The 19176-nt window shown below is 48.3% G+C and overlaps 1 protein-coding gene across 1 annotated transcript in view; it reads left to right on the top strand.

Annotated features, from left to right (window-relative positions):
* TSPAN5 (tetraspanin 5) overlaps positions 1 to 19176 on the top strand; it is a 173299-nt gene that overhangs the window by 141819 nt on the left and 12304 nt on the right. The window contains exon 2 of the mRNA XM_024126630.1: positions 1158 to 1208. Within this exon, the coding sequence (XP_023982398.1) occupies positions 1158 to 1208 (51 nt within the window). The remainder of the gene's footprint in view (positions 1 to 1157; positions 1209 to 19176) is intronic.

Below are 19176 nucleotides of genomic sequence, written 5' to 3'. Positions count from 1 at the left end.
CTTAGTGGGTAGACAGCCCTGTGCAATGTGTCACCAAACCTGTGAAACTCTGATTATAAGACACACCGTTATTTTCGGTACAATCAAGGGGAAAAAAGCAAACTATGAGACGTCATCGACTTTAAGACACATCCCAATTTCAGAGATGTTACAATGTGGTGGGAAAACGTGTATCTTAAAGGAGGTGGGTACACAGTGAGAACTCGTTAAAATGGACCCCCACCCCCTCTGGGTTACTGACTGCTCCCCTCCCCAGCCCCATACTCAGTGCAGCTGATGGAAGGCTGAGGGGAGTCTCTGTGGTTTTCAACTCAATCTCAGGTGTTATTTGTGTACTCTGTGTTATGCATGAAGTTACAGCACTGAGTTGAGACCAGGCCGAGTCACGGAAGCCCTCTCAACTGCCATATAAGTATTTTAAGTTTCCAACAAACAGAAGAATCCAGGTGTTTTCTTTGGGTCACCCTGGACTTGATAAGGTTCACGTTCCCTTTTTTAAAATTTATGTATTTAGTTGCACCGGGTCTTAGTTGTGGCAGGTGGGCTCTTTCGTTGTGGCATGCGTGTGGGATCTAGTTCCCTGACCGGGGATCGAACTCGGGCCCCCCTGCGTCGGGAGCGCGCAGTCTTATCCACTGCGCCACCAGAGAGGTCCCTCATGTTCCCTTCTGAAGGAGTGATAAAGAGCTTGCTGAGGGAAATGGGGGGCTTTGGCATGCCCTCCCTGCCCATTCACGGTGGCATGATGGCGAGGAGAGAATCTCCAGCTCTTCTAAATTCATGCCCCTAGTTATCCATTTTCTAGTGAACATCATGCTCAGATTTACTCACTGTTTCCTCTCCTATCCAAAAGGCAGCGTTAAACATTATTGATGACTTTAATTTTACTCAAGATTCTACTTAATTGTTATTCTTCATGATCTGTTAAGCATTAAGTTTAACATTAACAGTAAGCATGTGCCCTTCTTAATACGGTAATAACTTTAATCAAGGGGATGGTGGTATTTCTTTTCCTGTTAAAGACCGTTAGTCCGGTTTTAGAGGAAACTATTTCTCAGCAGGTAAAGTAACCAAAAAATTGATTGAAAACTTTGTTTGCACTAGTAAAAACATGACATTTACCTTCATACTTACACCACTTTCTCCCTTTCTTTCAGTTTTTGGGAATAGCATTTCTTGGAATTGGACTGTGGGCGTGGAATGAAAAAGTAAGTTAAACATCATTAAAATGCACACATTTTGGTTGTAACAAGCTGCACATTATATGCTGTCTCTTTTTCCTCTTTGACAACTGCCAAGTATATGGAAACATGGCTCTTTAATGAAAAAGTACTCTTGGAAGATAACGTCACAGTTCAAAGACTCTTTAAGAATGGAGCCTAAATTGGTCACTCTACAAGAATTTCAGTAATGCTTATAAATAATACTAAAGCACCTGTAGCCTTTTTTCTCTTTTACTTTTTAAAAAACCCTTTGGAAGATTATTCAGTCCATAAAAATGGTATTTTAGTGTGAGCATTATGTGCTGAGCTGTTAGCATGCGGTATGTATGAAGGAAGCTAGATATAATTCATGTTGGAACATCAGATAAACTTACCACTGTTGCTAAAGCTTGTGAACACTTGTCTGCTGATTGAAAGTGTTCAGGAATATTCAAACTTTGTAATCAAATACAGCACAGAAAGGGATCAATCTGGCAGGAGAAGGCTGCACGAAGATACAGTGTTCTGGGTGGTTTATTCTGTAAACAACGCACTCACGACACCACTGCCCTGTGTCCATTCCTCCACTTCACTTCCCATCCATACCTTTTAATTTTTTCTCCGCAACTTCTACTGAAGCCAAGCAGTGGAATTCAAAAACAAACACACGCTCCTTTTTGCTTCCTTCTTTGGGTGTGAGATCACTGGCAGGATTTTATCTCTTCTGGTATTTGGCTACACAGTGAAGCTTTGTTATCTCCCACCTGTGAGAGTGGATGGATTGGTTAAAAGTTGTAAACTAAGACATTGGCCGAAATTTCCCCAGAAGACCATTCTCTTATCACTTTGGTATTTCACCCTCTGAGCTTGACCGAGGCCCAAAGTCAGGAGTTCCTTTGAAGTGTTACACGTACTAAGAAAGAAGAGAAGAACTACTAAAGTCCAGCAAACAAAAGCCCTTCAGACGTAGGAAGGAATTTCCACAAGTAAAACAATGTTCAGATAGACTGCATCCAGTAAATTCAAAATAAATCCAGAGTTTCGAAATTGAACCACCCTCTGTTTATTTACGTAATACTTCTACAGAGTGTGAAATGTTTTATGGAAAATGAAACCACCTTCCAGCCACCTTATGAGGAAGGGCGGGGATTATACGTCAAGGGAGACAAATTCCGTTCCCAAAACAGAGGTAATTTTATCTCTAGAAACTGCTCTGTTGAATACTGGCCTTCTTCTGGATTATGATCCGCTTCTGCCTCAGTCCCCTTGTAAGCTTGGGGATTTGTATTGGTGGAATCTCAGAAATTCCACTTTTAGACGCCCTCCGTTTGGTTCAGTGACAGATCGTATAGCTCTTTATAACTCTCCTTTAATCAATCCATTTCTATCAGCTTTGAAATGATGCTGGAAGGCATTATATGAACTAATTGTCTATTCTAGCAATACATAGAAAATTCATTGTTTTGAAGGCTTTTTTTTTTCTTTGTGAAACAGAATTATCCTTTTGTTTCATCAGTTGCCCCAGATGTCTCTTCTCTGATAAAATCACAAAATTCCAAACCTGGCAGTGTCATACAAATATCAGAGCCAGGGAATGATGCGGTCTCTGGGGAGGGATGACATAGCAGTTCCCTCTTTTGCCAGGGCCAGTGGTGTCAGCAAATGGAAGGTTTCTCTGGAGAGCTGAGGTTACTTGGCCAAGGTTACCCAGCTACTGTGTAGCAGGGCTCTGTGAGCTGGGACCAGGCGGAGGTAGCAGAGGGTAAAATGTGCGCAACAGCCTAATTTGGTGTGCGCTGGCTACGCATCTGGGCCCTGAGCCCGGGGGGTAAGGATGCAGCAGTGAATGACGCAGAGACCCTGCCCCGCGGGGCTTGCGTTCTAGTGGGGGCGTCGGCAGTAAGCGGTCAGCTTGCCGGGAGTACGTGCGCAGGTATGGTGAGTGCTGCTGAGAAACATCAGGTGTAGCGTAAGGGCTAGGTAGAGAGTGGTGGGGAGAGGGGTCTCTTTTAGGTAGAGTAGCTGGGAGCAGCCTCCCTGAGGAGGAGGCAGCGGAGCACGGAGCAGAGACCTGGATGAAGTAAGAGGGATCTGCATAGCACTTAAGGGAACAGCATTCCAGACGGAGGGAATAGCAAGTATGGTGGCCCTGAGTCTCAGGGACTTAGCGATTCCAAGGAACAGGGAGAGGGCCGGTAGGACTGGAAGGGAGAGAGCCGGAGCGAGAAGAAGTAGAGGAGGTGGAAAGAGAGGCAGGCAGAGCCCGGAGCAGGCAGCGTCCTGCAGAAGTTGGATGAGAGGCAGTCACCGGGGCATTTTGGTAAGGGAGTGTCCTCATCTGGCTTTTGTGTTAAGATCGCTCCGGTTGCCGTGAGGAAAAAAGAAGCACAGCTCCAGGCTGAACAGACCGGAGTTCGGATACTGACCCCTCCATTTCCGTCCGTGTGACTTTGGACAACTGCACTAACTCATCTGAGCTACCCTTGCCCTGTTTATGCAAAAGGGCCACTAATGTCACCTCATAGGATTGCTGGGAGGATGAGATGAGGTGGCTCCCAGCACAGTGCCCGGTATGAGGTAAATGCTCTCTGGAGACATGGTTCCCTCCCCTGGATGCGTTACTACAGTATGTCCACTCCTACGTGGGGAAAAGAGCAGAACGGTGGCTTTGAAAGCTGCCTCAAATTTTAGGAGAGTTCCAGGCTCTGATCCATGGACCCGAGAATTGGCTTTGTTTTGGGGTCTCTTAAGGAGGATGTGATGTGCATTGATTGACTTGGTAACTGCAGAGGCTACTCTATTGAAGCCCTTTGGGTTAACTTCTAAGCTAGACCAGGCCTCTGATGGGATGACGTTCTGAGGTGAACCACAGCCGGCCAGGGGTGGCGGCCACGTGCACCTGCGGGGCGGATCACACCAGCCCGTGAATCAGTAAACCCCCCAGTGGAGACGTGGTGACATTTACTTGAAAAGAGGCCTAGAGGGTAAGTCCCCAAACTGGGTGGGTCACAGCTGAAGGATCAGATTTCCTTAACAGATGGGGTTTTGCACTTTTGTGTGTGGAGTACAGAAACATTGGACGCAAAAGTTATTACCCCTCATCCTTACTTAATACCAGGCTGAGCTTTAAACCTAGGACCAATATTACGGTTGAATATTAGACATAATAATTAAGTAATTTATATTATCTAAATTCCAAATAGACTGTCAAGATGCAAAGAATGAGTGTGTCTCCAGAGGGAACTGGTTTGTGTGCCGTTTTTCGGAAATCGTAGGATCTGCTGTTTTAGAAGGAACATTAACAATCACATAGCACGAATCACCTCTACGACAGGCTTGGCAGCGTCCAGCCATGATCAACTCATTCGTTCAAAGAACATTTGCCCAGCACACGGCATGGGGCAGGGCTTGCGCCGGACTCTGGGCAAGTAATTCCTCAGGGAATTTATGGTCTAGGAAAGGCATGCATATATACATAAAACATATACATGTAGAAATAAAACAGTACATTGCAATAATGCTAATTTAGAGTGTATAGACGTTTAACAATTCCTCTGGCAAAGTGCTCAGAACCTCTCTCTCTCTGGGTTTCTCTTACTGTTAGAAAGACCTTCCTCCCACCCCATTAGAATCATGTCCTACTAGCCTTCTAGTTTTCCTTCATTGAATGTGGGTCTACCCTGTTGGAACCCACAGTAAGTCCTTCTCCATATTAGTCCTTGGTTCCTTCTGGGTTTCCAGGCTGAACATTTGCTTTTCTCTGCATGGAGCCCTTTCATGATCTTAGTCTTGCTCCTCTGACCTCCCTCTGGGGCGTCCTCTGCACCAGGGAGAGGGTGCTTTAGGGGCCAAAGAGGGTATGGCTGGATCATGTCCCTTCTCTCCCGTCTGCTGTCAGGGCAGCTTGAGATCACACAGTTAATCACCGAGAGTCCCAAACTGGTCTCAGATCCAGCTAGGTTTCCTCCATCCATCCCCCATCTGGCTGATTTTCAGAGGCAAATGCAAGATTCCAAATTGACCCAGTTACATTCTACCTGCGTGTCTACCTGCTAAGATTGCTTTGGAGCCCAAAGCTGTTGTCCAGCACATTCCCCATTCCATTTAGCTTGGTTTTAGCTGTACTTTTTTTTTTTTTTTTTTTTCCGGTACGCGGGCCTCTCACTGCTGTGGCCTCTCCCGTTGCAGAGCACAGGCTCCGGACGCGCAGGCTCAGCGGCCGTGGCTCACGGGCCCAGCCGCTCCGCGGCATGTGGGATCCTCCCGGACCGGGGCACAAACTTGGGTCCCCTGCGTCGGCAGGCGGACTCAACCACTGCGCCACCAGGGAAGCCCTTAGCTGTCCTTTTAATCAACCTCCTCCCTCAATTCCTTCTTTTAACTCAGGCCTTCCTTTAGCTCTTTGTCCCAGTGCCACCTGGCAAATTCAGATTCAGTAGGTCTGGGGTAGACACTGGGAGGCTCTATTTTAGCAAGCCTCTTATATTGTTCTGATTGCAGTCAAGTGTAGTTATCACTGATAGAAGCCACTGATATGTTGAGCAGGCCAAGGGCAGAACCCAATGCCATGTCACTGGAACTTTCCTTTGGGGTTGATACTCATTCACTTATGTGTGCCCTTGGGTGTCATTAGTCAAGGAATCTCTAACCCATCTACTTGTCATTACATCAGACTGTCTTTCTGCATCTTGTCTTCTTCTCTGAATAACCAGCCTAGGACTTATTTGAACCTGGCACTTTCTTATTGAAACCATATGGGTCCTGAAGCACGTCATTTTCTCACCCAGGTACCCCGAAACTCTTACCAGTAAAGCAAGGACTAAGGCATGTTTTATCATTCCTCCCTTCTAGGAACACTTTCCTTACTTGACTTCCAAGAGATCACGCACTTCTGGGTCTCCTACCTCGTAAGCACTGCCTTCTCACACTCCTTTGCAAGGCCCAGCTCGCCTCTCGGACCTCTGAACTTTGGAGAAACCCCTCTCTCTCTTCACTCATGCTCTGGGAGCTCTCATCCAGGCTTGGAGCATTAGGTACCATCTGTCACCGATGACTTCCAAATTTAGATATTTGGTCCTGGCCTCGTCTGAATCCCAGACTCGTCATATCCGCAAGCCTACCCAGCATCTCTGCTTAAATGCCCACCGGGCTTCTGAAGCGTAATAATCCAAAGCAATGCTCCTGATTTCTCCCCTCAAACCTGCTCTTCCCAATCGTAGGAAGATGGCAGCTCTGTCCTTTCACGCACTTGGGTGTTCGTGACACCCTTCTGTCTTTTCTTCTCACACTGTGTTCAGTCTATCAGCAAACACCATCCGCTCTACCTTGAAACTACATTGAGAATCTGATGTCTTTGCACCACCTGCACTGCTGCACCTTGGTCTAAGCTGCCACTTTTTGCCTGTGTTAGTGCAGAAGCCTCTGTTGTTTTCCTGCCTGTGCTCTTGTGCCCCTATCCCACCCCAGGCCAGAGTGATTCTTTTAAATATAAGACAGATGCTGTCATTTCTCTACTCCAAACCCTCCAGTGCGCTTACTGTCTCACTCAAAGCTATGTGTGGTGCCCCATTACTGCTGAGACCTTATTTCCCACACTGGGCCCTACCCTGATGCACTCTAGCCCCCATTCATCATCTTGCTGTTCCTCTGACATCTCAAATGGACCCACCACCCCAGGGCCTTTGCACTACTGTTTCCCTGCCTGGTATGCTCTCTCCTAGACGTCCACATGGGTGTTTTCCTTTACTTCCTGGTCTCTGCTCAAATGTCACCTTTGTCTGTAGGCCTCCCTGGACTGTTTGAAGCAGCCACTCTCATCCCAGTCCCAGTCCTTTTCCCCTCTTCCCTGTGTTTTTCCCCCCCTCTGTGTTTTCATAGGACTTATCACTTCTGAGCTAACAAGGATTTTTTTTGCCCCCTAAAGAGGGACTTTTGTTTACTGCTACACTCTAGTACTTAGAACATTAACTGGCACATAATAGACGTTATGTGAATGAATGAGCAAAAAGGGAAGATGAAAGCATCCTTTTAACCCTGGCTCTATCACGCAGTATAGAAGTTAGTAGTCACCTCAGATCTCTAGTGAGCATATTATCAGTTCTTACAGCCTAGAAGGAAGTAAAATTACATGTGGTTTCTGATGTCTGATATGATAGGGGTTCAGTGTTAGAAAGAGCAAATTTCTTACATCCATTAATTCTGGATATCGGGGAAAAATTTTATTTATTTCTGGCGTAAAAGTGGGACTCTGTATATGATTATCTTGATTCGTGGAAAAATTAGGAGTACCTTTCCTCTTCCGTCTTGCCCAATGTTTATGCCTTCCCCCACCCGCCTTCGCGTGGCTTGTGGGATCTTAGTTCCCTGACCAGAGATGGCACCCGGACCCTTGGCAGGGAGAGCTTGGAGCCCTAACCACCGAACCACCAGGGACTTCCCGTGTTTACGCTTTTTACTTAATTCTTAGGTCGGGGCCAGAGGCCGAGTGACAGATCACTGACAGTCGCCCGTGAGGCTGCTGCCGGCCGAGCTGCTGGGGGCTCGGGGGAGACTTGGCTTTTCCGGGCTGGAACGGTGCGGTTCCCTGGTCCTCAGTGTGAGCTCCTGGTTCCCGTCGGGCGTCCTGCCGCCGCCTCCACAGCACCAGCCCCCTGGGCAGAGGGGGTGCCCGGCCCGGCCTGTATGACCCGAAGACTCGTTGCGGGCAGGAGCCCGTCTCCTTCACCGCTTTATGCTCAGGTCTAGCACCGTGCCTCCTCGGACGCCCTGATGCTTGTGACTAAGCGAATGAGAACGTGCAGGAGCGCCGTATGCATTGTGGAAGCCCCCCACGGGGTCTCCCTCCCTGAGTCCTCTCTCTGTTCCTCCGTCCTCCTCGCCTGGCCGGGCTCTGTCGGCAGCGGCTGGAAGGAGAGAGTTGGTGCACAGTCCTGTCCCAGCAGGCAGAATGGCCATGAGAAGAGCTCTAGCTTCTATCGCTTTTCTCCCTGGCCGTCCTGGGGACAAGGCTGAGTCTTTTTCCTGGAGGCTTTTCGCCCTGACCACTGCCTGCAATTGTCAGTCTCACTTCAGAACCCCCCAGACGCTTGCTGTCATGATCGTACAGTAGACTCGCCTTGGAGATACTTTCCCTGTTTTCCCAGGAAAGCGAAGTTAGACAAGGAGATTCCGTGATTCAGGCAGTTCTTAGCAGTAGCGGTCAAGGTAGCCAAAGGGAAGGTGGCAGGTGGAAGTGGCTACCAGGTCACTTAAACAGAAAAAGGCACGCCTCTCCGGACATACTACTTCAAGGAGACATTTCTGAGACGCTGAAAATACTTGTGAAGATTTCAGTTTATTACCTGAAATGTAGGAAGTTTGCATCTCTTTCTCAATTGTCCATGTAATCCCCTCAAGTTCTCCGTGGCAGCTAAAGGTCTGAAAACCACAGCTGTCGTTCAGTACCTGGAAAGTCAGCCTATGATCTGAGGTGCTGTAACCAGTACGGTCAGCAGACGCATGAAATATGTTGGGAAAAAACCCTTAAATTTTCACTTTTCGTATGTCCCGGTGAACTTTGCAGAGGGACTTCTCAGGAATGAAAATTCAGGTGGGTCAAAGATTGAGTGTCTTTGTTGTTTACCCTCAGATACCAGAGTCCTGCGCTCGATTTAGGCGCAAGTCCAGGCCCAGTTATTAGACGGGGCTGGATAGTAAATCGAAACCCCAAACCGAACATTGCATTAAAATGTCCTCCCTTTTGCCCAGCACCGTCTGCCTTGCGCCCCCGAGGAGGGGAAGGGCTGAGGCCTTCACGCGCCCCCTGCTTCCTCCCGTCACCCCTCCCCCGGTCCCCCTGAGGTTCCTCTACCCGCTTCCTGTCGGGGCACAGTCGGGGGTGCGACCTTGGCCTCTGGGCCCGGCAGCTGGTGAAGGGGATGCTGCCTTGGCCTTTTGGAAGCTGCCCTGCGGCTCCCTCTTCCTGGCGGCTCCCTGCAGCTTGGGGGACATGCCTGTTCTCCGTGGCCACCTTGTACCCCTGCCCAGACGTGCCGTCCGCCCGCTCCTCTCGACTCTGCCTTCGCGGCCTCTTCTCACCCCAAGCCGCCTGTCCTGTGCTGCCCTCACGTTTTCTCCTGGGCACGCTCGTCTGGGGGTGAGGCCGGTCCCACCGGGACAGCCCTCGTCTGCCCTGGAGCCCTCCTCACCCCCAGATTTCCGGGGCAGGGGTCAGACCTCAGGCCACAGCCTCCTTCCTGGGCAGACTCAGGCCCTAATTGTGGTGTCTCAGAGCTTCCTCAGGGGTCCCCTTGAAACTTCCTTACGAGGTTTTGGATAACAAGAAACCTGCTCCCCTACTCAGGAAGGAGAGTCACACAGCACAGCAACTGCTTTCTCCAGAGAAATCTCAGTTCCCTCACCCACTCTTTATCCACTTGGTTTCACTGAGATGTGCAAGAGAAGGAAGTCTTTGCCTGTGTGTGTGTGCGTGTGTGGTGTGTGTGTGGTGTGTGGGGGTGTGTGTGTGTGGTGTGTCTGTGGTGTGTGTGTGTGTGGTGTGTCTGTGGTGTGTGTGTGTGTGGTGTGTCTGGTGTGTCTGGTGTATGTGTGTGTGTGGTGTGTGTGGGTGTGTGGTGTGTGGTGTGGGTGTATGTGTGGTGTGGGTGTGGTGTGTGAGTGTGGTGTGTGTGTGTGGTGTGCGTGTGGGGTGTGTGTGTGGTGTGTGTGTGGTGTGTGGGGGTGTGTGTGTGTGGTGTGTCTGTGGTGTGTGTGTGTGTGGTGTGTCTGTGGTGTGTGTGTGTGTGGTGTGTCTGGTGTGTCTGGTGTATGTGTGTGTGTGGTGTGTGTGGGTGTGTGGTGTGTGGTGTGGGTTTTCCCCAGGGCTGAGGGGTGAATTTTCACCTACTTTCAGCAGAAGTCTGATTGTGACCCAGTTGCATGCAGGGAGGGTGTCTCAGGGGAAATCAGTGCTGGCAAAATAGTCAGGTGTGTCTTTTAACAGTTAACTCAGCCTTAACAAAAAGTCTGCAGTCATAAAGTGTGAGAGAGATGGCCGGTGTTTTGAGTCTTCGTGCCCCAAACCCCTTGTCGCCGAAGGGGCCAGGATACTTTGTGGAGAAAGGTGAACTGAATGGATGTCATGCGGTGTGTGCAGTGGTTGGCATGTTTGGAGTGGCTGGCCCAATGCCTGTCACTACCTCTTCCTCCCAAGCTGCCCAGTCTCTGAGGAAGCCTGAAGAGCCACTGGTGGCCTATGGGCCTTTTCCCCAGCATCCACAGGCCACCCTCATGTGCGGCCTCTTCCCACTCAGGCCCCTGATCTGCATTCTGAGATGAAAGGAAAGGAGGACAGGGTGATCGGGCTCTTTGGAATTCAGCATCTTGAAGATGACTCCAGAGAGCTCAGCAGGGCAGCCTGGCCTGAGCACCACGGTAAGAGGAAGCAGGGCTCTCCTAAACTCACCTCACTAAATACCTTTCTCCACCCGCCATTGAAAAGGTCCCAAGTGGCTTGATTGTTTTCTTTCACTGCTTCAAACATACGCCGGGGCAAGCAGCTCTTCTTCAAAACTTCTGTGGTTGCTTCCTGAGCAAGAGCGAAGGTGTTTTCTTCTTCCTTACCCCCATTAGTGCCCAGGCTATGTGTGGGAGTGGTGTGAGTTGGGTTTGGGGCTGCTGCAGATTGACCTCACTGTCCATCCTCCCCCAGGGCCTTGGCAGGGGAAAATACAGCTGGGGGGTGGGGGGCTGCTCTCTCCTCTGTTTTTTTCTGACCACCCAGGCTGGCGCCCTCTCTCTCTCCCTCTCCCTCTCCCTCTCTCCCCCTTGCAGGCATTTCCGCTGCTGGCCTGCAGCAGCCAGGTGTGACAGCATTGTTGTGTGTGGTGTGCGTGGTGTGTGTGTGTGTGTGTGGTGTGTCTGTGGTGTGGGTGTATGTGTGGTGTGTGTGTGTTGTGTGTGTGTGTGTGGTGTGTGTGTGGTGTGTGTGTGCGCGCGCGCGCGCGCAGGGGAAGGTTGTCTCCTACTCACTTCGGGTTTCAGATTGTTACCAGTAAAGTCTGAGGTATGACATCATTCTAACATCACATTTCATATTTTTCTTAACATTTTAGAGACAAGTATATGATGTTACAATGGAAACAGGAATCGGCTTGCCCACTGATGCTCTATCTCTTAGACAGTAGAGCATCGTGGTTAAAACACTGCTCTGGGGTCGGGTGGCAGCGCTCAAAGCCTCTGCTCTGCCACTTTCTCACCTGGGTCACCTGGCAAGTTACTCCACCTCTGGGTCTGTGTCCTGCCGTGGATAGTAGCCGTACCTGGAAGGTTTACTGTGAGGGGGAAATGATCCAGGTCGCCCTGTGCCTGGCAGAGTCCGTGCTCAGTAGGGGAGCTCTTACATGGCTCTCGGCCCAGCGTTCAGCGTCTCTCTCCTGCGTCACCATGGAACCTAGCGGCTCCTTAGCTGCTCGCAGCTGTAGCAGGTGTGAGTTTCCTTAGCACCTACCTGCTGCCCAAGGAGTAAGCTTTCTAAATGCACAAATGACCCTCCTCTGCTCAAAAGGCCTTCAGATTCAAACCCTGTCCCGCTCCACCAACCTCTGTCTCCTCTCACCACTTGTCATACTCACAGGTAGACCTCTCGGTGGGCCTGGTCCTGCCGCTTTGTCTCTGTACTTGCTGACATGACCTTCTGCCCCTCCTGTCTACACCCCCATAACACACACTGCTGATACCTCTGCCCAGCGCGCTCCTGCTAACTTGTCTTCCCTCTAGACTAACTCCTGACGGTGTCACCGTACGTTTACTCTGAATACGCCTGACTAGCACAGCACCCGGCACCTCTCAGGTGGCTCCTGTTTGCTCAGGAACTGGATGAGTTGTGTATCTCTGAAGCCCTAGAATACAGTGATCACCTGCCACTAGGCTAGACTCTGATTTTTTTTTTTTTTCTGCTGTAGTTGCAGGGCCACCGTGATCAGAGCCTCTATTACATATTTCAGTTTAAACTTTTTACTCGGGAATATTCCTGGGTATGTCTCTCGTCTTCTGAACGTGCAAATGAAATATCTGGAGACTGGCTAGGAGCATGCTGGATTTCTGAAAAGCGACACTTTTGCAAGTGGCTGTTTCCTTGTTCAGAGAGTCAGTCACTCCCACCAGGGTGGTGATGGTAGTTTCCCGGCCTGAGAGTGGTACCAGCAAGGGGACTTGGTGCAGCTGTCCTCCCCAGTGGCTGCTTGATTGCAGGAGTTTACGGAGCCCTGAGATGTGACTACCCCTCCTTTTCTTTCTCACCACAAAGCAGGTTGTGGCCGTTTTTTATCTGCAAGAAGGGATTACTTGAATCTCACCGATGACCTTTTCTGACAAGAAAAAAATGGAGAACCACACATCTTGAAAGCGTCCGGTCTTCCTTTACATCCCTTCGCCAGGCCACGAGTTATGCTGCCCCTACGCCCTCACATCTCCCTGAACTGCTCAGGTCCCAGCGAGCTCCCGTCCTCCGTGTCCTCTCTCTGGATCCTGCAGGAATTCCTTAGATACGTGGGTGTTTGGGAGTCTGCAGTGTGGCTTTGCCCTGTAACATTCCTTGAGGATCTCCGATGAATTGTTAAGGGGCACGTTTCCCTGTGCCCCTGTTGTCCCAGCTTGGACTTCCTGTGGACATTGTTTCAAAACCCATCACCAGCTCTCCGGGGCCACCCTCTCTGAGTAGCTCATTTTCTTGAAAATGTCCTATCTTGTCATTCTTTCTCAGGTAGGGACGTGCTTCTCCCCCTTTTACTCTAGGAAAAGTGTTGCCAGTTTCACCTAGTAGTAGTTTAGGGAGGGTGGGTGAATCAGGGCCCAGGCTCATAAATCTCCAAGGGGTCCATCTGGCCTGGCTTTGGGTGCACATTCCATTTGCCTGTCTTTCTGCTTCTTATCCAGCAGTTGGAAGGAATGCGCCTGTATATGCCAAAGCAGAAGAGTCCCAGACCTTAGGGGTTTATTAATGCTATTTTTGCATTTCTTTGCTGAGTTGAGAGGGAAGAGACTGAAGCTTGCCAGGTGGCACACAGAGGCTGCTCTGTGCTGGTGGGGAAAACCACAGACACTCCTGAGGTTTATTGGTTTGAAACCCTTCTGGAGTTTTGCTTGCGTTTTCATTTCTGCATGTGTGTAAAAACCTCTTCCAAGAAGAAATAGTGACACTCAGAATATAGTCCTTTATCACCGAACCCTGGGGCGGGGGGAGCTGCTTAAATTCCAGAGATTGTTGAATGAACGAGGTGCTGATGAGGAGGTGGAGGATGGAGGGTGGAGTCATATCCTTACTGAGACTTACTATGTTCATCAGACCGCTGAAGGATGAGATCTCGAAGGGAATGGGACATGGTTTAGTAACTGGAAAGTCATTCAGGAGCCATGAGTCTTCAGCGACCAGAGTGCCCAGTTGGCTTCGTGGCAGCAGCGGTATCCCTGGCCTGGTTCAGTGGGCGGCATCCGGCCACGTGGCTGCCAACCACTGGGCGTGCTCCCTGCTACCGGCTGACTTCTCACTGCTCTTCTCCCCGCTGCACCGCTTCTGTGTACTCTCAGCTTCCACCCCCTCATGGCCCCTGCCTACTCCTGGCTTTTGCTTACTCATGGCCTCTCTGTTCTGCCTTTACTCTGAATGCCTTTTAGGTGACTTCCGGTTTCTCAAGAAAGAAGATTGATTGGCACGTCCTTTAGACATGATCATCCAGTGTGGCCACGGAGTTTCTTAGAAGGGGGTCAGGCAGGGCAAGTGCCAAAGCAGAATAGATTCCTCTCCAAAGCCGCTGGGTTAGAAGCCCCTCCAGTGTGCTTCTATAGCTTCTGACGTCTTCCTCTTGGTCCAGTATAGTAGTGATGATAATGACGATGCTGGTAAACTTTGATTGAATTCTCGTTATGTGCCAAAGACTTAGCACGGTGTTTGGGTTTAACTTAGATTATTTTCTACATCCTCATGATAACCTTATGAGGTAGGGTACCATTTCATAGATGTGGAAATTGAGGCTTAGGCAGGTTTGGTAGCTTCACCAAGATCACACAGGTAATAGGTAGTGGAACTGAGATTCAAGACAAGGTAGTCTGTATTGCGATGTCCCGTCTGTCTGTCTGCCCTACATCTAGCCCTCGTCCAGGCTGCCCTTTTCCTGGATTTCAGGGGAGATTGCAGGTGAGCCAGGTGGCTTGTGCCAGGAGGAGGCCGGCCCTGGACTGCTCTCTGCCACACCCTGGAGCAGACTTGTCTAAGTAGCGGGAATTTCAGAGTCTCCCTTGTACGGTGACAGGTACACGTCAGTACATTTTTGGTTTGTTGGCTTTCTAAACTTCTGTTATAATGATTTGCCTCAGCCGTGTTCCATTAACGTGTCTTATTTCTCCTTAGACACATCTTGGTCTCCTTGCTAAGTTCTGAGAGATACTGTCTAGTACCTAGGGGTTAATGGAAATCGCCTATTTTCCTTGGCAGTCATCTCTTAAAGGCTCCAGACTGATATGCCAAAAGCTAGTTGTCTAACAGCCAATTTGTGGAATGGCTAATTTGCTGAAAATATTTGTTTTAACTTTTTAAATTGACGGCTCTTCATTGTGTCTTTATAGCAGCACTTGGTTATGGTCAATTTGTTTTTGCCTCTGCTGCAGCAACAGCTGTAGACTTGGAGGAGATGAGTGAGGGTCACAAGAATATAGGTACAGGTGTATACAGTATGGATATGAAGAATTCTTATGGATGTTCATTTATACTCGTTGTTCTTAATGTAATCTTAATGTATTAACAAAGGATATGTGTATGAGGAATCCTCCTTATATACTTGACTGTAGTATTCGAATATTTTCTTCTTGTGACCTGCAGTCTTGGTCTCTGGCTCTCTCTCTTATTCTGACTCCTTCCTCTTCTGTCTTTGCTGCTCCTGTTCAGAATTCCGCCTTCACGTCAACCATAACAAATGGCTAAAGGAATAAGTACATGTGGACGACTGTTCCGCTCCTCATCCGTTTATCCTTATTCCGCTTAGATTCAGCTTCAGAGGGTGCTATTTTCTGACCTTACGCCCAAGGCCAGTACGCTTGAGGTCTTTAATTCCCAGGGCTTTGCTGCAGGATCCAGGCAGCAAATTCAGGCTCTCTGTGTGCTCTTCTCACGCCAGCAGCAGCTCTGGGTACAAAGGAGAGTAGCCAGATAACGTTTTGTATTGGTTTATTTTTTCTCAATAAGTTTGAGTTCTAAAAAGTTGTTATTTAAACCCAAGGACTGAGCATTCAAGTCAACGTGGAGAACTGGAGCCGAAATCATGTACGTATTGTTGGCGACACAGGCAAAACCTAAAAGTTCCTTCCAGAGCTGACTGTTTCATTCACGATGCTGCATTGATAGGGAGTCAACGTAAAGGAGATAATTTACACTGGCTCCGCTGCTGTGTTGGCTGGAAACATCAGGCACCTGAGTAAAGGTGTCATTAAGCCCAGCACTTCCCTCTGTCCTCCCCACCCTGCCCTGTCTGCTTCCCACCCCCGACCCAGTACTTTTTTCCAGTGTAGATTGTGAGCTTTAGCTTTGGCCGTGTGTGTGCTCGCACGCACATGCATGCAACACTAAAGCACAGTTTATTCGAAGCTGTCGTGTCGTGTGGGACTCCTCAGGTGCAAATTCAGATCCAGATACAACCCCTTTATGCGATCAAGGGGTCTAAGGATCCTGAGTGACTCCCAGAACTCATGGTCAGGCCAGGGATTATAATACTGTCAGGGTTTTCTTTCCCTACCCTTGTTCTTTGTTTCTCGCTACAGACTGACTTTCTCCACAAGGTGAAAAACACACTGCACGTGGCTCCAGAGTTGGGCCTTTTAACAGCTTCAGCCACTAGAGACAGATGCTTACTCCAAATCCTGGTGTCTGAGGCAGGGAATTTCAGGCTTTCTGACTCCTACCGGGGCCGGGGGGGACATGTGAGAACCGGCAGCTCTGAGGAGGTCGTGGAGTGGGTTTGGGGAGAAGGAATCCTTACGAGAAGAGGGAGGTGCTGTTCCCTGAAGGAGAGCGTGGTGCCCCCAGGTGCCCAGAAGACAAGGTGTCTGCTGCTGCTGTGCTTGCACGTTCCTGAGGATTTACCACGAATCTGAACGTCTCTTTTAAATCACTTGGCAGACTTAACTGTAATCTTGGATTGTTTTTTTTTTTCTTCCGGCTCCTTGTCAACTACAAGCTTTAATTATAATTATTCTTCGGCTGGCATGTCCTAGCGCTTCTTCCTCCTTTGTCAGATTGAGCTTAACACAGTTAAGAAGTCCAGTGAAAGACCCCATCTTTGAGACAACAGAAGGCTGAACTGTCAACTGCCTGTCATTCTTGTCGGCCCCAGTCACTGTTGCCGGGATTATGTCCAGCTCCTCTTTGGTTTCTCTGTGTAGTTAGAAACAGTAAGACTGCTCTTCAGTGAGTATTTGGAGACGTTGCACAGGTGAAAGAGTAATTCTTTTTTCCATCCCCATCCGGGTTAGCCATCCTAATCCTCAGGAAAAGAACACTGGGCCTTGACTGCCGTACTTTGTGTTTTAAGATTCGAGTTAGTTTCCGACTGATAACTACCTGGAATCCTTTAAGAATAAAGTTTTTGGTTGTCTTTTCTGTCCTCTGCAGAATATTATTTCCTCCAAGCTCTCAGTATCTGTCTCCAACCCCGTCTTTTGCCAGAATGTGGGATTAAATGAGCAGAATCTGCAGTCCAGCTCAGCCCCCAAATGATTGTTGTTTCCATGGAAACAGTTGAAGGCCTCTCAATTAAAATTGCCCCTGCAGGCTGGGGAGGCTAAAAGTATGAAAATGAGTTTGAGAAGCCAAATACTCATCCTCCAAATTAAACCCAGAGAGGACAGTGCTCCAGGAATCTACTGACAGTTGGGACCATACTTCCTTTGCCTTTTGGGGAGGGAGGTTCTCGGTATTTCAGGCACAGGTGTGTGTTGGTTTGCTTGTTTTGCGAGATTCTTCAGATAACTGTCCTGTTATCCATGGAGCTCTTTGTGTACAGCCATGGATCATGGAAGAGTGTTTGGGAACAATCTGATTTTTGCTCAGACTTTGGTGTGAATCACAAATTAAAAGCCCATTGAATATGGATGAAATCATAGAATGGTCTTAAAACTGGAAGGAACCTAAAGGACAGTAGGTGCCAAATTCCCCTCCTCTTTGAGAATCCCTCCTGGAGCACTGCTGAGGGAGGTTCGTGGCTTCGGCTCCCGCCAGGGGAACCCATGTTTCTCAGGCCACCTTCTCTGCCCCATTGCTGGAGACCTGCTGGTATTAGAAAGGCCTCTTTATGCTGGAACTGACATCTCCTCCTGTCCCTTCCAGCTCTGCTGCGTCTTTTTGGTGCCAAGTAAATTGAGTCTACTTCTTCTTCCATAATTATGTTGACTTTTTAAAGTTTAAGAATGTTATCACATACCCTCTTAAAGTCCTCTCCTCCCCTGGCTGAGCAGGTCCAAAACATGAAGACCTTAAATATTACCACCTATGTTTAAAGACATTCTGAGGGGAGAAGTTGATTTCCTTCCAATTCTGGACCCTCACCACTGTCGCTTAGATTGTGTTTGACTTCTGGCAATTTTTTTTTTCTCAGCATCATTTGGGTAGGTGGAGAATTGGTTACAGTATTTCTGGGTTTTCCTTTTTCCCCCCTGGAGTATTCATAGTTCAGAGCTTGGAAATCTAAGAAACACCAGGTTGGAGCAAACCATTGATCTATGCAGTTTCACGAAGGGTGTGGTTGCCTCGTATGATGTCACCCCAGACATTAGTGAATACACCCTACATTCCTAAGTGTTTAATAGTCACTCAGCCCTTCATCTCTGACTTTATTTAAACTCTGGCCTCTTTCATAAGGTTAAAGTTGTGCATTTTAGGAGTCCTTTGTGTCTCATGCGTGTTCTATTATTAGTATCCTAATAATAATAGTATCCATAATAATAATAATGTCCTTAAAGTGATTCCTGCCCACCCTGCGCCCGCCCCCGCAAGAAACAGAAACCTTATAAACAAAATTCTCTTGTTCAGTGTTCCTACAACCTTAAAATGGGTTAAAACATAGAAACCCTAAACTCAGGTGTTGATTAGTGCTGACTGAAAAGTGCTGGGAAGCAAGTACATAGCTTCCACTTGGTAGAGAAAGATTATTGAAGTAGACATTCTGTTCTGATTCTAAAAAATCAATAGCTGTGTGACCTTCAGCAAATCACCAAAATTCTCTGGGTTCCATTTTCCTCAAGGATAAAATGAGATGAGTGTTCCTGTTTTTCCAGGTTGTTGGGAATGCTTTGAAAACAAATTGTTTAATATTAAAACTTTACAGCAAACTGTACCGTGGTACCCTGGGGGTGTTTTGAGAGCTCAAAACAAATTTAATAAGATAAGAAAATAAAATACTGATGATATTGGGTATTTAAGACTCACATACCTCCACAGTTTCAAAATAGCAGTAGCTGGCCTCTGTAAGAATGAATAGTAAATATATACCTTCCATCGTAGAGGAAAAAAATCTCATAAAATTTCTAACTTAGGTTCTGGGTGGTATTTGATGTGGTATCACACTTAAGAGAGAAAAAATTTCAGTAAAGAAGTGGCATTGTTTGTGGAGAAATGAAATTACTCTGGGTTCTTTTGGCAGGAGAACAAACGGGTTGCAAGCCAGGGAGTAACCTTTGATTTATAAGTCATTTAAATGAGGGTAAGGAACTACCCTAGTAACTCAATGTGGGACAGCCATCAGCACAAACCACCCAGGTGGGCTTTGGGGATCTGGGCCTGACAGGGTCTCCCAGGGAGCTCAAGGGTGGACCTGAGGTGAGTCTTTCCCTGGAAAACTTTTAGGGGCTTGTGGCGGGGACTGGCTGCCCTATTAGCTTTAAGATTTCAGCTCTACCCTATTTCCTGAGAAGTGCCAGTGGTTTAAAGGTGGCCCTTGTCTGACATCTGCAT

Source organism: Physeter macrocephalus, chromosome 7 (genome assembly GCF_002837175.3).
Source record: "Physeter macrocephalus isolate SW-GA chromosome 7, ASM283717v5, whole genome shotgun sequence".
Classification (NCBI taxonomy): Eukaryota; Metazoa; Chordata; class Mammalia; order Artiodactyla; family Physeteridae; genus Physeter; species Physeter macrocephalus.
This window is presented reverse-complemented; position numbering and strand designations above follow the sequence as displayed.